Source organism: Podarcis tiliguerta (genome assembly GCF_965153285.1).
Source record: "Podarcis tiliguerta genome assembly, chromosome: 10".
In the NCBI taxonomy this organism is placed as follows: Eukaryota; Metazoa; Chordata; class Lepidosauria; order Squamata; family Lacertidae; genus Podarcis; species Podarcis tiliguerta.
In genome coordinates this window covers 34628784-34642618 of record NC_139543.1, presented here as the reverse complement: position 1 = coordinate 34642618, position 13835 = coordinate 34628784, and the positions used below count along the sequence as shown (strand labels likewise).

Sequence of the window (13835 nt, the reverse complement as noted above, 5' to 3'; positions counted from 1 at the left end):
GATTTCATTGGTGATATAAAACAGATGTTTTTTTAAAACATACCATGAAAATACCTGCATGGTTTATGCATGTGACTTCATACTGCTGAAAGTTTCCATCTGCTCTATCCCAAATAATCTGTATTGAAATATCTGTAACTCTGCCTTCACGTACATTTAGTGGAACTGCAAGGCCTGCAAAATATGTGAAACATGTACATCATACATTTCATTTCTCATGTCATAATAAAGAGCCAGAGTGGATGAATGTCTGAGCCTTTTGGATTTCTGCCATATCCAAATGTACCAGCAGAGACCTTTCATCAACTATGTTCAACCCCAGCACTCAATTTACTTCAGCTTATGAGTTATCTTTTATTTTCAAAAGTAGTTCTGCAATAAAGAAGCTTATAAATGCTTTGAATGTCAGAAAGACACACACACACGCGCGCACACACACACACACACACTATCTTTATATACTAGAGCAGGTATGTATGGCCAAATTCTGTTTCCCCAAATACTTCTTTAGGGCCAAGAACAAGTCAATTTTTACCGCTGTGTCAGTAAATTTGGGTTGAGACATCAAGGACCTTCTAGAGCTTTAGCGGTAAACACACACAGGTAGCCATTCCTGCTTTAGAGACTATGGATCGTATCCAATAATTAGTCAGTTTGTGCAATGGGACTTCTTCTCGCCCTGTGCACACCAATGTCCCCCAATCTTTTCTGGAGCAGAATTGGAAGGGGCACACAGGGAGAGGAGGAAGAGAAACATTGTGCAGACAGAAGTCCTTACACTAATAGGATGACTCCACTGGATACAACCCCTATTTGCTTTCCAATCTGTGTCGTTTTGTAGGACCTAGCCTATTTGCTTAGATGAAATACTATATTTCCATCCATTCTCATCTTGGGGTCCCCCCCCCCGGGGTAATTCAGTCCTCCATAATTTGTGGAATTCCATATAACAAATCCTGAAGACTCTTGTCTACATTTCCCTACCTCTACAGCCCATTCCTTCTGAATCTGTGTTCTTCCCATTCTCTTTGAAAAGTTAATTCTTGTTACACAACGTCCTACTGCAGCTCCAAATTCCTACTATTTTAGGATGAGATGAGCTGCAGTGAAGGCATAGCAAATGCCAAAACATAGAATCAGATGGTGATAAACCTCTCCATTTCCTCGAAAAGGTTTTCCCTTCTTGTGGGAAATTCAGTAATAGATTGTAATATTCCACATCTAAATACCAGAAAGATACTGTGTTAAAAATGTTATGTTTCCTGCTACACTTTTACTATTTGCTTAAAGTGTAACCCACTTCCATTTATTTCAGTGCCAAAAATTTGCATACAAGAAGGTGGGGAAATATGCAACTAAAAAGGAGATTGATGAACAGCCATGAAATCGGCACGTTACTCTTTCCCCCATTCTCTGTATTGTAGCAGGACTACATGAACATACAAAATATATATATTAAGGTTCATATACTTTGACTCAACATCTAACCATTCCCCTATAAACATTGATTGCAGTTATTGGTAGAACCATCTGAGTATTACTGTACACAGAGAAATGCTAATGTACATTAGAATCTGTGGTCTCAAATGTTGTACACCATCACAAACTGCTGATACTGTTTATACCACCCAAGACTGCAATCCTCTGCATACTTGTTAGGGAGTGAATTCCACTGCAATTTACATCCAAGAAAACATGCACAGCCTTAGGCTGAATATTTTGAACTACTAAGTTACAGAGAAGTTTAAAAATTATGATATAATATAATAAGTCAAGTAGATTTCCTTTTCTCTCCTGGTATAAACCCAGTAGATGCTTTTGAGATACAGAGCTGTATGGCAGAAAAGGGAAATTCCATTGTGCACCATGATGTCTGCTGCATGAACAGAACTGCAGTGCTGGATACAACCTATAATTTTATAGACAATATATTATATTAAATTAATCAGAAATGGCCCTGACATACTTCCACATATAGTTATGAAAACAATATATGGACTAGACAAATTACAGCAAGTTTTCATATTGAAGGAAGAGGATGTAATCACATAACCTTAAATAACTTACATGTTCTTATAGCTGGCAGGTGGTATACAGAACTTAACATAGATCTACTTGTAGTGGAAACAAAAAAATCATATTCTGTGCCCGGGATTAAATTCTCTATAGTTACTTTCCCATCAGTTGACAAAGTTGTAGTTGCATTAGGGCCTCTTTTACTCATGACGTGTAAGCCATCAAAGACTCCAACAGCAGGCATTTGAACAAATAAAACCACAGAATGACTTTGAACTTCATAGGGGATGACAATCTGTACTGGCTTGGGTTCTAGAGTGACAACAGAAGGAGAGATCAGATCAAACATGTTTTATAAACAGCTGTAAATTAGAACAGTAAATGTAGACCACATGTTTTTAATGCAGGGGAATATAAAGTAAGGATTGTCAGATACAATATTGTTGGCAAACAATGGATTATATAGTCTGCTAGGTGGTCAACACAAATACAATTCATTTCAATGGAAGCATCAAGAGGGTTTAATGCTTTGAAAATCCAAGCTGTTCAGAAGAGTTATCAACTCCTGATTAACTGGCCTAAGGCCTGATTTAATGTTCCAGCTGAACTTTGACGTAGTACAGTATTTTAATATTATTTTTTTTTAAACCGCCCAGAGTGGCTGGAGAAACCCAGCCAGATGGGCGGGGTATAAATAATAAATTATTCTTATTCTTATTCTTATTATTAACTTTCTCACATCTATGCCATCTCAACAAAGTATGGGTATCAACTGCTAAACTAAAGAAATAAAATTTATGGAACAATGGAAATGGTCATGCCACTTTGACAAACTATGTAGTGTTCATATTTTGTGTGTTGCCTACTGTTTTTAGAATACTATCTTTTCTGCACAACCTTGCACGTATTTGAAGTGAATTATAGGCATTCTTTCTAAAACGATTTTTGAAAAACATTACCATACACACTCTCTTGCTCTCAGACCATGTGTCATTATTTTGAGCGCGGGGGGGGGGGGGGAGAGAACCACAGTGCTCTCATTCTCAATCAAGCCAGTTGATGGTTGGCAACGAAAGTAATTTCTCATTTCCACAAGGCAACATTTCCAAAATATTGTGTTAGCGTGCTTTGAAATAATTTCTGCTTCTATCATCTACTTCATATTATGGCAACCTACTTGTGCAATGGATTTCCATTCACACAAATAAGACTTTCCCTTCCTCTCTTCCACTCCCAAAATCTATCTGCTTTGGAAGGTTGGGGTACTGGGACTGCAGGGAGAAGGGAGGGAGGAGAAGTCCTGTTAGCATAATGTTAGCTCTCACCAGAAGACTTTCCTTCACAGGCTTTAATCCTGATCCAACTGATAAACTTCCATACTGGATTACAGCAACTACTACTAATAAGTATACTTCTTTTAGGCTGCATTCCTATACCCACTATGAATGAGCCCCATTTAACTCAACAGGACTTACTTTTGAGTTGACATGTGTCTGCAATGGCACAACTGATATAGAACCATTTAAGGTGTGTGTGTGTGTGTGTGTCCCCGTCCTAATAACAATGTTTCTTCCCCTCCCCAAAAAAAGTCTTAAAACATCTTACTAAGAGTGCATTGAATGGTAATTAGATCACTCTTGTTTCCATTTGTTACTGTAGCCACTCCTATTTCATAAGTCATTCCAGGTATTAGGAGTTCAATTTTAAAACTCTCCGTATTGTTTACTAAGAACACCATGATTTTATCCTCAACTGCAGATGGTCTTGCTTGGATATAGGATTCCTGGCCCTCTTGTGGCAGTTTCCAGTAGATAATTACATGGTCCTCTCCTATATCTTCTGGATGGATGAATACATTCGTAGGTGGGCTGACACCTAAACAAAGAAAATGATATCTACAGTGCATATCAGTTAGACAAATTATTCCTAGTTGATTAGCTCTCCTTTTAAAACTCGGTTCTCAGTTGAGAAGGATGCATGCAGTCACTGTTTCATTGTTTCAGTCGTAGCTTCACAAAAAATAATTATTTTAGAATATTGACATTCCTTCATGGTTATTAAAATGGGAGAATTGCATAAATTGTAACACATGTTGTCTAACAACTTGGATAAACATTTTAAATTTTAGCAGAAAAGGAGGAGATGTTCTTACTAATTTTCCCTTCCCCTACAGTTCCATCTCCTTCAAAACCCAGGAGCAAAGATCTGGTACCATAAGGGACTCCAGGGAGAGGGGGGAGTGAATGAAAATAAGATTGCTTAAGAATGAGTGTTTGAGGTTGTTGTTTTTCTTACAAGCAAGTGGTGTATAAATTTTGTGAAATAAATAATTAACTGCATGCTGAACTTATCTGTAGATGCTATCATCTTCCATATGTCTTCCTTTTGTTTAGGAGTCCTAGGACATATATCCTAAATTACTACCAGTTAAAAGTAATTATGTAGATTTTTTAATAAAACAGAAATTATGTACCTGTTACTATTAACATAGGATCGTAGCAGCTTAGAGTTCCCTTTTCAGCAACACTTTGAATCTGTAGCTGATACTGATGGTATGGCTTGAGATTTCCAATTACAGCAGAAGTGTTACTTTTTCCAAATGGGATGGCTTCCCACTTTGTTGTTCCACTCTCTAAGATGCTAATTAGGTAGTGATGAAAGGATGCATTACATGGGCTCATTGGATAATCCCATTGCAAAACTATTTCTGATGATGTCACCCGTGTTGCCTTTACATTGAGTAAATGTAATGGCCCTAATGATCAAAAGATGGGAAAACAGAATTCTGATATAAATGTAGCTGTTGGTACAAATACCTTAGACAAATAACAGAAGGTGCAATAAATAAAATATTTACAGTCTATTGGCTGGACTCAACTACGTTGTTGTTTATTAAATATTTTTTAGATTTAAAGTCTTCAAATCTCTCTCCCTATATTATTGTTTAACTTGTGATATTTTCTCACACATACATTTTTGGCCCAGTTTTCATCAATTTAGTGGTGCACAGTGTTGGAGGAAAGCACATACATTTCCTTCTCTGTGAATAGGAGAATAGGAGAAATTACTTGCAAAAATGTGTGCATTTGTTAAAGCTGAATAGAAAAATTGGGGGTGTGGGGGGAAGTCACACAAAAATTTTGGAGAATTATTATGAAGATTTTTTTAAAATCTTAAACTGCTGCAGAAATGTGGAGAACTGAACTGCAAGGTTTGAAAAATGAGAAAGTGAAAGAACCAAAATTGGCAGGTCTTTCCATCCCTACTCATAACTAACTCTTAAGTCCCATTGATTTAAGTGGGTCTACTCCAACCAACATTTGATTCTGATTTTTTTATGCAGAGATTTAAAGATCATGATAAAACACAATATATTATTTTTCCATGGATGACATATATTAAAAATGTGTTACATTAATATCATATTTTATTGTAATGCAACTTACTTGTCTCTAGCATCCTCACTGGGTATAAGCTAATATGTGCCCCTTCAGGGCTTATCGCTGATAATAAAAAATTATACAAACGACCAGGGCACAATTTCAAAATTTTTGCTTGCGTTGAATTTAAAGTAAAAGTTTCAGAATGTTGTTCTGAAAGTTCAAAGTAGTATTTAATACTGAGCTGAAAGTCTGAAGTAAACCAGTCAATCAAACTGCTCCAAAAAAGTGCTGCTTCATCTGTGCCAAAATCCTGCACCTTAAATGTGAAGTTTTCAGGAACAGAGGACACTGAAAAGAACAATTTTAAAAACTTTAAATCCAAATGTCAATTCTGAACATAAAGTTTAAATTATTCTTCATTAAAAGTAACTTTTAATAAAATGTTTTAAATTGATAGCAGTAATAAAATAATTACATTCATATTTGCAAATATATGGCAATGGGATATAGCAGAAGAAAGGCATGAAAAAGTAATTTGGACCACTAGAATTTTGCTGGAACGCATAACAATCAGTTTCATTTTCTGGGATCATTGGCAGAGAAGAGAACTCAGATTGTCCAAAATATGGGGAGTCATCTGTCCATGAGAGATGTCCTTCTTCCTGCAAAAATCAAAATTACTGTAATAAATTCCTTCGTGTTTTAGTTAATTGCATTCCACAATACACCTGATATACTGCAAACAAGTGTCATGCCTTGTTCCTTTTGAGCAAGTTCATTAGGCAGGCTGTTTCTTTTTAGGCAGGCATTTGACCTTCTAGTATACTGGAAATTGTTGGGTTTTTTCCTCCTACTATATGAGATCAGTTGTTGAATTTGGCTATTTTTTTTATTCTTATCCTCCACTTGAGAGATTCAAGTGAATTAAAAGTGCATCGTAACTTAATTAATTAAAATAAAGCTGCCATTCCATCCTTGGAAGCAGTGCTTGATTAAATAAGTCTCCCCTCAAAAACCACAGATACTTTCCTTGCTATGTCAGGGCAATTTGAGTCAAGGTGGTGCTGTGGTCTAAACCACTGAGCCTCTTGGGCTTGCCGATCAGAAGGTCGGCGGTTTGAATCCCCGCGACGGGGTGAGCTCCCATTGTTTCCAACCTAGCAGTTCAAAAGCACTTCAAAGTGCAAGTAGATAAATAGGCACCACTCCAGCGGGAAGGTAAATAGCATTTCCGTGTGCTGCTCTGGTTCGCCAGAAGTGACTTAGTCATGCTGGCCACATGACCTGGAAGCTGTCTGTGGACAAACGCCAGCTCCCTCAGCCAGTAAAGTGAGACAGGCGCCGCAACCCCAGAGTCTTCGGTGACTTGACTTAATGGTCAGGGGTCCCTTTACCTTTTTAAGTTCTACCAGCTACAAGGGCTCCAACTAGGAATGCATGTAAAAAGTACAAATGACTGAGCAGGGCTGGATCTAACATACTAACCTCAGATATAGCATACTGACCTTGAAGTCATTGAGACCTGTCCATAGCATGATTATGTGACTGAATGACCGCAGATAAGAAGTAAGAAATGCATGTTCTTCTTTATTCTTTATATCAACAAGATGCGCCCCACTTGAAAATAATTCACAGCTCTGTTGTGCCACACTCCAAGGCTTGCTTTCTTTACTTACTTTATAGCAGCCATGCTTGAAAGCTGTCCAACCATCTGAACACAAACCTAAAATGGACATATAATTCCAGTATTCCAAAATCATTTCTCAACACACATGCACACATGACTAAATAAATCTATTTTCCTATATGATGAAGGTTAAATTAAGCATACCTACCACATCCACTAATTTTTCTAAAACAAATTAAATCATTATAGTTTAATACAAGTCTCATAAAGGATGCTCTTAAAAGTCTGCTTGAGTTGTAGTGGAATAACAATGCCTGTATTCACATCACAGTTTGTAGATTGACACCGTGAGTGTCTGTTAATGGGCATATTTATTCTGTATTGTATTAGTAAAATGTTAGGTTAACTTAAGGAAGTTCAGGGGGGGGGGAGTTTCCCGTTACCTCCTTCCACTTTCAGCCAACTAAGGTCTCTCTGGAGCAATGTGGGATAGGCTGTGGTGGGAGGGTGGGGCAGATGTCAAGGACCAGAACCAGGTGATGGAAGTGTGGATTGTCACTAGATGAACCTATGAGGCACTGCCATCTTCTAACTTCAGTGATTCATAGGTTCATAAGCATGCAGTGACAGCCTGGTTTCACTCATATTTTAATTGGTTAGATCCAGTGCCATTTTTCTAGAAAAAGAGGTGACAGAACTCACAATGAACACCACCCTTATTCTCTTAGAATGGCAATGGCACCTGAAAGGTGCCAGAACTGAGTTCCGGTGAGTTCCGGCTGGGAAAAAGCCCTGGTTATACCTGTATTCTACAGTACTCCTTTGTAGAAATTACAAATGGCCTACATGGAGCTACCAGACACTCTCCCATCCAGGCATTGGTCATTTCTAAATTCAGTATATTAGATGCTTTTAGACCAGGAATAGCAAAATACAAAATTTGAAGTACACACCTGTTTCAATGTGAACATCCAGCATCTGAGACACATTAACAAAATCCAAGTGAAGCTGTTTAAATTTAAAACTAAAAGTGTAGAAAGTTGCAGGTCTCAGATCTGTCCATTCATAGAAGACCTCATTATGCTTAAACATCCGAGAAAGGTTATTACATGAAATTTCAACAGAAAAATCGTTAGCTAGAATATTCCAGCTAAACAATGCACTAGTACTCGTCATGTGTGTTTTGACAATGTCTGAAATTCCACCTGCAAACCAAATTAGAAAATTTTATCAGATTAATAGGGGGGAAATATTCACACAATTAAATTTTTTTTTTACCAAAGTAATAGATTGGGGTGTGTGAGAGACTGTATCTGTTCAATATCAACTTGGCTATTATAAAATATTAAATGTAATCATATACCTTTTCCATCTTAATCTGTGATTATGTTAAAAGTAAGTCCTACATTGTTGTACAGGCCCCCTCCCAGCTAGGCACGTCCAATATGTGTGCGACCGTGTATACGAGCATCAGACCAAACCTGGAAGTGACCCAGAAACAGCATAAAGATGTCACTAAAACATCACTAAAGGGGCGGAGAAGGCTGTTTGCAGGCTTTTTCAATGGGTTTCAATTATATGCGATTTCACCAAAGTGTGTGGTGTCTCGGAATGTAACCCCCTCATAAACGGAGTCTGCCTGCACTTACGTGTCTTGAATGATTTTGCATGTAGAATTTTCCCATTCTTCAGTGACTGCACCATCACATCATATTTCTTCCCTTCTTCAAGCAGAATTGTAACATTTTGTGCTTTTAGTTGGGTTGTGGAAACACTTTTCACATTCTGCAATTTAAAAGACTGCTATTTTATTTTAAGAATTAATATTGCACTGTATCTGAGGCAGTAGTTCTAAATACAGTATTAATTAAAGAGCATCTCATCCTCCCCTCCCTCAAGTTCCATCTTCCATAAGAAAAAGGTCATTTTCTATTGCAGCTCTCAAATTCTGGCATGCCTTTCCATGCATATATGCCTCCCACCCTGTAATCTTTCTGCAACAATGTTTCCTCCCTCTTGCCTGTATTATTACAGTGGTACCTCAGGTTAAGAACTTACCGGTAATTCATTCTGGAGGTCCGTTCTTAACCTGAAACTGTTCTCAACTTGAGGTAAGACTTTAGCTAATGGGGCCTCCTGCTGCCGCCACGCTGCTGGTGCGCGATTTCTGTTCTCATTCTGAAGCAAAGTTCTTAACCCGAGGTACTATTTTGGGGTTAGCGGAGTCTGTAACCTGAAGCGTCTGTAACCTGAAGCATCTGTAACCCGAGGTACCACTGTACAGGCTTTTTGTTTTGCTGACTGGTTTTTGTTTTTATTGTAGTTTCAATTTCTTTTATGGTTTTGTTGTTTATCACAAGCACCCAGGTTATAATCATTCAAATGGCATTTTTATTGGAATGGTCTATAACTAAAAGAGCTATAGAGAGTCCAGCAAGTGCAGCAACAAACTCATTTACTATTACATTCAGGAGAAATAAAGGTCAGATTGCCTAATACCATGTGGATTGGAAGGGTCCTTATAACATCTTCCCTGTTTGGACTTTCTTTTTTCCAACCTATAGGATTACATAAATTTTATTTTCAAAGGTTAACCATTTTCTCTTAAACTTTCTTTAGACAACCAAAACACCCTTGCTAACATTATTTTTTGAGCAAACATGTTCAACCAAATCCTGCGATCAAATCAAATTAGTGTAACTGCTGAAAGCATGTGATGCTAAGCATACAGCCTACTTTTTGAGCCAGGTCATCAGTGAGGTGGTATGTTACAACATAAAAATCTGGATTCCTCCCTTTCGGAAACTCTGACCACTCCAAGAAAACAGCTCTAGATGGCTTCTTTACTTGACCACACTTCAGGCCACCAGATATCTGCAATGCAAAGATGAAGTATATGTCAAACGATGATCAACTGCATATTTTGGGGAAAACAATATATAGTTGCTACATATCACTTAGCAGTCATCAAAGCTAATATCTACCTAGCTTCATATTATGAACTTATCTAGATTGTAACGCTCCGCTGCTTTAAACTGCCACCTTACCAAGAGGTTCTTCTTTGACTAGGAAAGTAAACTAAACTTCTGGGCATGTGCAAATCTGCAAGGATCTTTGGGGATACACAACCTTCAAGCATTCATAAGCATTTAGTATAGACACCCTGAAAATGGCACATTGTGGGACTTAGATCTGCATGCTCAGGACATCATCCCAGAAGCAAGGAGATCTTACATGAGGGCACTTGATGACCTTTTTGAGTTGCTTTAAAAGGATACTGTTTGCCAAATGGTTTTCCTATGAAGCTTAGACGGGGATAATGCAGACAATGTCTGCATTCATAAAATCTTTAAATTGTCCTTATCTTTCCCTTTATGTGTGCAGTTTAACAAATCAAACCATAGTTTGTTGTCATTCATGAAGCAATTTGTTATTGTAATTGAAACATCAAAGAACAGCTGACTTTATGCAAACATGACAAATATTGCTAGATAAAACAGAGCTCACGATGTCTTACCTGAAATGCGCACTGTATAACAATCAGTAACCAAGCAGCTTTGTCCATAGAGCGGGATTCCTTTGGCTCTCAGATTTTGGTTTGGGTCAGAATCCCAATAGCTAAATTATGGTTGCATAAATGTAGAAATATAAGATAATTAATATAGCAGCCCCCACTTGCTTTCATTTCTGTTGCATTGCTTTTTTTCATCTACTGCATTGTTATTAGCTAAGCATAAAAGAGGAGAGCGCAAAATATGGTCTGAAGCTCAACATCAAAAAAATGAAGATCATGGCCACTGGGCCCATCACCTCCTGGCAAATAGAAGGGGAAGAAATGGAGGCAGTGAGAGATTTTACTTTCTTGGGCTCCATTATCACTGCAGATGATGACAGCAGTCATGAAATTAAAAGATGCCTGCTTCTTGGGAGGAAAGCTATGACAAACGTAGACAGCATCTTAAAAAGCAGAGCCATCACCTTGCCAACAAAGGTCCGTATAGTTAAAGTCATGGTTTTCCCAGTAGTGATGTATGGAAGTGAGAGCTGGACCATAAAGAAGGCTGATCGCCAAAGAATTGATGCTTTTGAATTATGGTGCTGGAGGAGACTCTTGAAAGTCCCATGGACTGCAACAAGAAGATCAAACCTATCCATTCTTAAGGAAATCAGCCCTGGGTGCTCACTGGAAAGACAGATCGTGAAGCTGAGGCTCCAATACTTTGGCCACCTCATGAGAAGAGAAGACTCCCTGGAAAAGACCCTGATGTTGGGAAAGATGGAGGGCACAAGGAGAAGGGGACGACAGAGGACGAGATGGTTGGACTGTGTCCTCGAAGCTACAAACATGAGTCTGACCAAACTGCGGGAGGCAGTGGAAGACAGGAGTGCCTGGCGTGCTCTGGTCCATGGGGTCACGAAGAGTCGGACACGACTAAACGACTAAACAACAACAACAACAACAACAAGCATAGGTAGCCAGGATTTGTGGGGTGGGGAGGCATCTGTTAGGAGGCGCAGGACCTCAGATTTGTATTGATTTTGATTGATTTTGGGGGGAAGCTGCCTCCCCCCGCGCGCCCCTTGACTACGCCCATGATGCTAAGCTTTCAGTTATATACACTTGCCAGCAAAAAGAAGCAACCTTTCTGCCTTACCGCGAGAAGCGGGGGGTGTGTGTGTTTAGAATAGTTTGTTGTCCAGTCCATTTAGTTCTCACATGCGCTTTTACGCACTAAGAGGGAGGTGGGGAAGGAAGCCCCCAAACGCACGTGCGAAAGAAACCTCCCTCCCTTTCCTCCCCGACGCCCTTTTCAAATCTTCGCGCTCCCTCTCCCAAAGCGCAGAACCCACCTGCTGGCAAAGGAAAGGAAAGAGCGCCTTCGGCGAGCAGCCGCCGTCTTCTCCTGCGTGGCCAGCTCTTCCTTGGCGCGCGCGCTTTCTGGTCCCCGTGTCCAATTACTTCTGGCGACTCTCGCCTTTTTCCCTTCTTTAGGCTGCTGCGGGGGCTGCGGGGGAGGGGAGGTCTCCATGGAAACTTGAGGAGGGGAGGAAAGGAAGGCGAGGCAGCAGAGGGAGGCTTTGACACCTTCGTTCTGAGCTCCATAGGAACGTGCGCTCTCACCCCCCCCCTTTAAAAAACTTTGCCTTAAGAATCCAATATGAATCCTGAGCTCCAAACTGCATTTGGAATTAGACAAATCCGGATAGCTCTAAACGCTCAGTTTATTTTTAAAGAAGGAGGGGAATTCTGTTTGGGGGGGAGGGGGGTAGGATTGGGGTTTTTTTAAGATTCAGGAGATTTGCATTAATTGCAATGCAGACGACCCAGCAAAGCCTTAAGACTGGAGGACCCACAAGGCACACTATGGCCCAAGGGTCATGGAGAAAACGAAATGGAAGCTTGAAATCCATTTCTCTTCAGAGGAGAAATACCTGAAGGGCCGGGAGAGGAGGGCTGGATTTGCATGACTTTTGTAAATAATAATAATAATAATAATAATAATAATAATAATAATAATAATAATAATAATAAATCCCCCCAAATTTAATCAAACTTACCAATTATATAGTTACATTCACCAGATGCCTAAAGCTCCAGATCACCCTGCAAGAAATTTGTTTCCATTTTTGCGGACAGGTGTTCATGGACATTACGGCCTCACACTGAAAAGGACAGTGGAAATGGCATGCTGTCATCACTCAAGGATTCAAACTGAGTTGACCAAAGATCTATCCAATCTGGATGAAAAGCCCAACCCTAGAGCATCTGAACTAGCCCAAGGTCGTTTCAGGGGGAAAGGTGGGGTATTAAAAAAATAGATTTGTAGACTTGAGAGGCACCACAAGGGTCATTCTAGTCCATCTCCCTGCAGTGCAAGATTTATTTTGTTATTTTTTGCTCAAAACGGAGCTCAAACCTATGACCCTGAGATTAAGGGTCTCATGCTCTACAGACCGAGCTATTTTATTATTTATTACATTTCTATACTGGGCTTCATGCCAGGATGGATGTGTTCTGCCACCTCTGTCATGCGCTTTGAACTAGCAGTTACTGGGAATTGCAGTGCTGTTTCACTCATGCTGCTTATGGACTCCCCATAGTAATCTGGTTGATCTCTATGAGCATAGAGTGTTGGGCTAGATAGGCCTTTGGCCTGATCTGGCAGGGCTCTTGTTAGGTTCCCAAATCTAGTAACGGTAAACGTAAAGGTAAAGGGACCCCTGACCATTAGGTCCAGTCATGACCGACTCTGGGGTTGCGGCGCTCATCTCGCCCTATTCGCCAAGGGAGCCGGCGTACAGCTTCCGGGTCATGTGGCCAGCATGACTAAGCCGCTTCTGGCAAACCAGAGCAGCACACAGAAACGCTGTTTACCTTCCCACCGGAGCGGTACCTATTTATCTACTTGCACTTTGACATGTTTTTGAACTGCTAGGTTGGCAGGAGCAGGGACCGAGCAACGGGAGCTCACCCCGTCGCGGGGATTCGAACAGCCGACCTTCTGATTAGCAAGTCCTAGGCTCTGTGGTTTAACCCACAGCGCCACCCGCGTCCCTCATTTCCAAATCTAGTCTAAGCTTTTATCAAAACACTGAACATCTCAAAGGAAAGGGGGAAACTAATTGTAAGGGGGGTATTTACACATTAAAAACTACGTTTATAAACCTCTTTATAGCCTCCTGCAATGTTTTGAAATTACCTGGGCAGATCATTCCAAAACCTGATAACTCTTCTGTTTTAAAATATGGAGATAAAGCAAATCACGATGGTGAGAGTTGAAATTCTAGACCCAGTTGACAAATTAACT

General features: G+C 39.8%; 1 protein-coding gene across 3 annotated transcripts in view; it reads right to left on the bottom strand.

Moving 5' to 3' along the window:
- Positions 1 to 11901, bottom strand: part of PTPRQ (protein tyrosine phosphatase receptor type Q) — a 104034-nt gene extending 92133 nt beyond the window's left edge. For 2 of the 3 annotated variants that reach the window (XM_083400899.1, XM_083400900.1), the window contains exons 1-12: positions 11878 to 11900; positions 10544 to 10644; positions 9763 to 9900; positions 8676 to 8811; positions 7980 to 8231; positions 6905 to 7122; positions 5875 to 6061; positions 5463 to 5747; positions 4490 to 4771; positions 3622 to 3891; positions 2068 to 2328; positions 44 to 174 (exon numbers count right to left, since the gene is read on the bottom strand). In XM_083400899.1, the coding sequence (XP_083257025.1) occupies positions 44 to 174; positions 2068 to 2328; positions 3622 to 3891; positions 4490 to 4771; positions 5463 to 5747; positions 5875 to 6061; positions 6905 to 7122; positions 7980 to 8231; positions 8676 to 8811; positions 9763 to 9900; positions 10544 to 10591 (2208 nt within the window). In that variant the 5' untranslated portion in view covers positions 10592 to 10644; positions 11878 to 11900. Of the gene's footprint in view, positions 1 to 43; positions 175 to 2067; positions 2329 to 3621; positions 3892 to 4489; positions 4772 to 5462; positions 5748 to 5874; positions 6062 to 6904; positions 7123 to 7979; positions 8232 to 8675; positions 8812 to 9762; positions 9901 to 10543; positions 10645 to 11877 lie in introns of all 3 variants that reach the window. The other variant, XM_083400901.1, reaches the window with a different exon arrangement.
- Positions 11902 to 13835: the final 1934 nt, after the last annotated feature.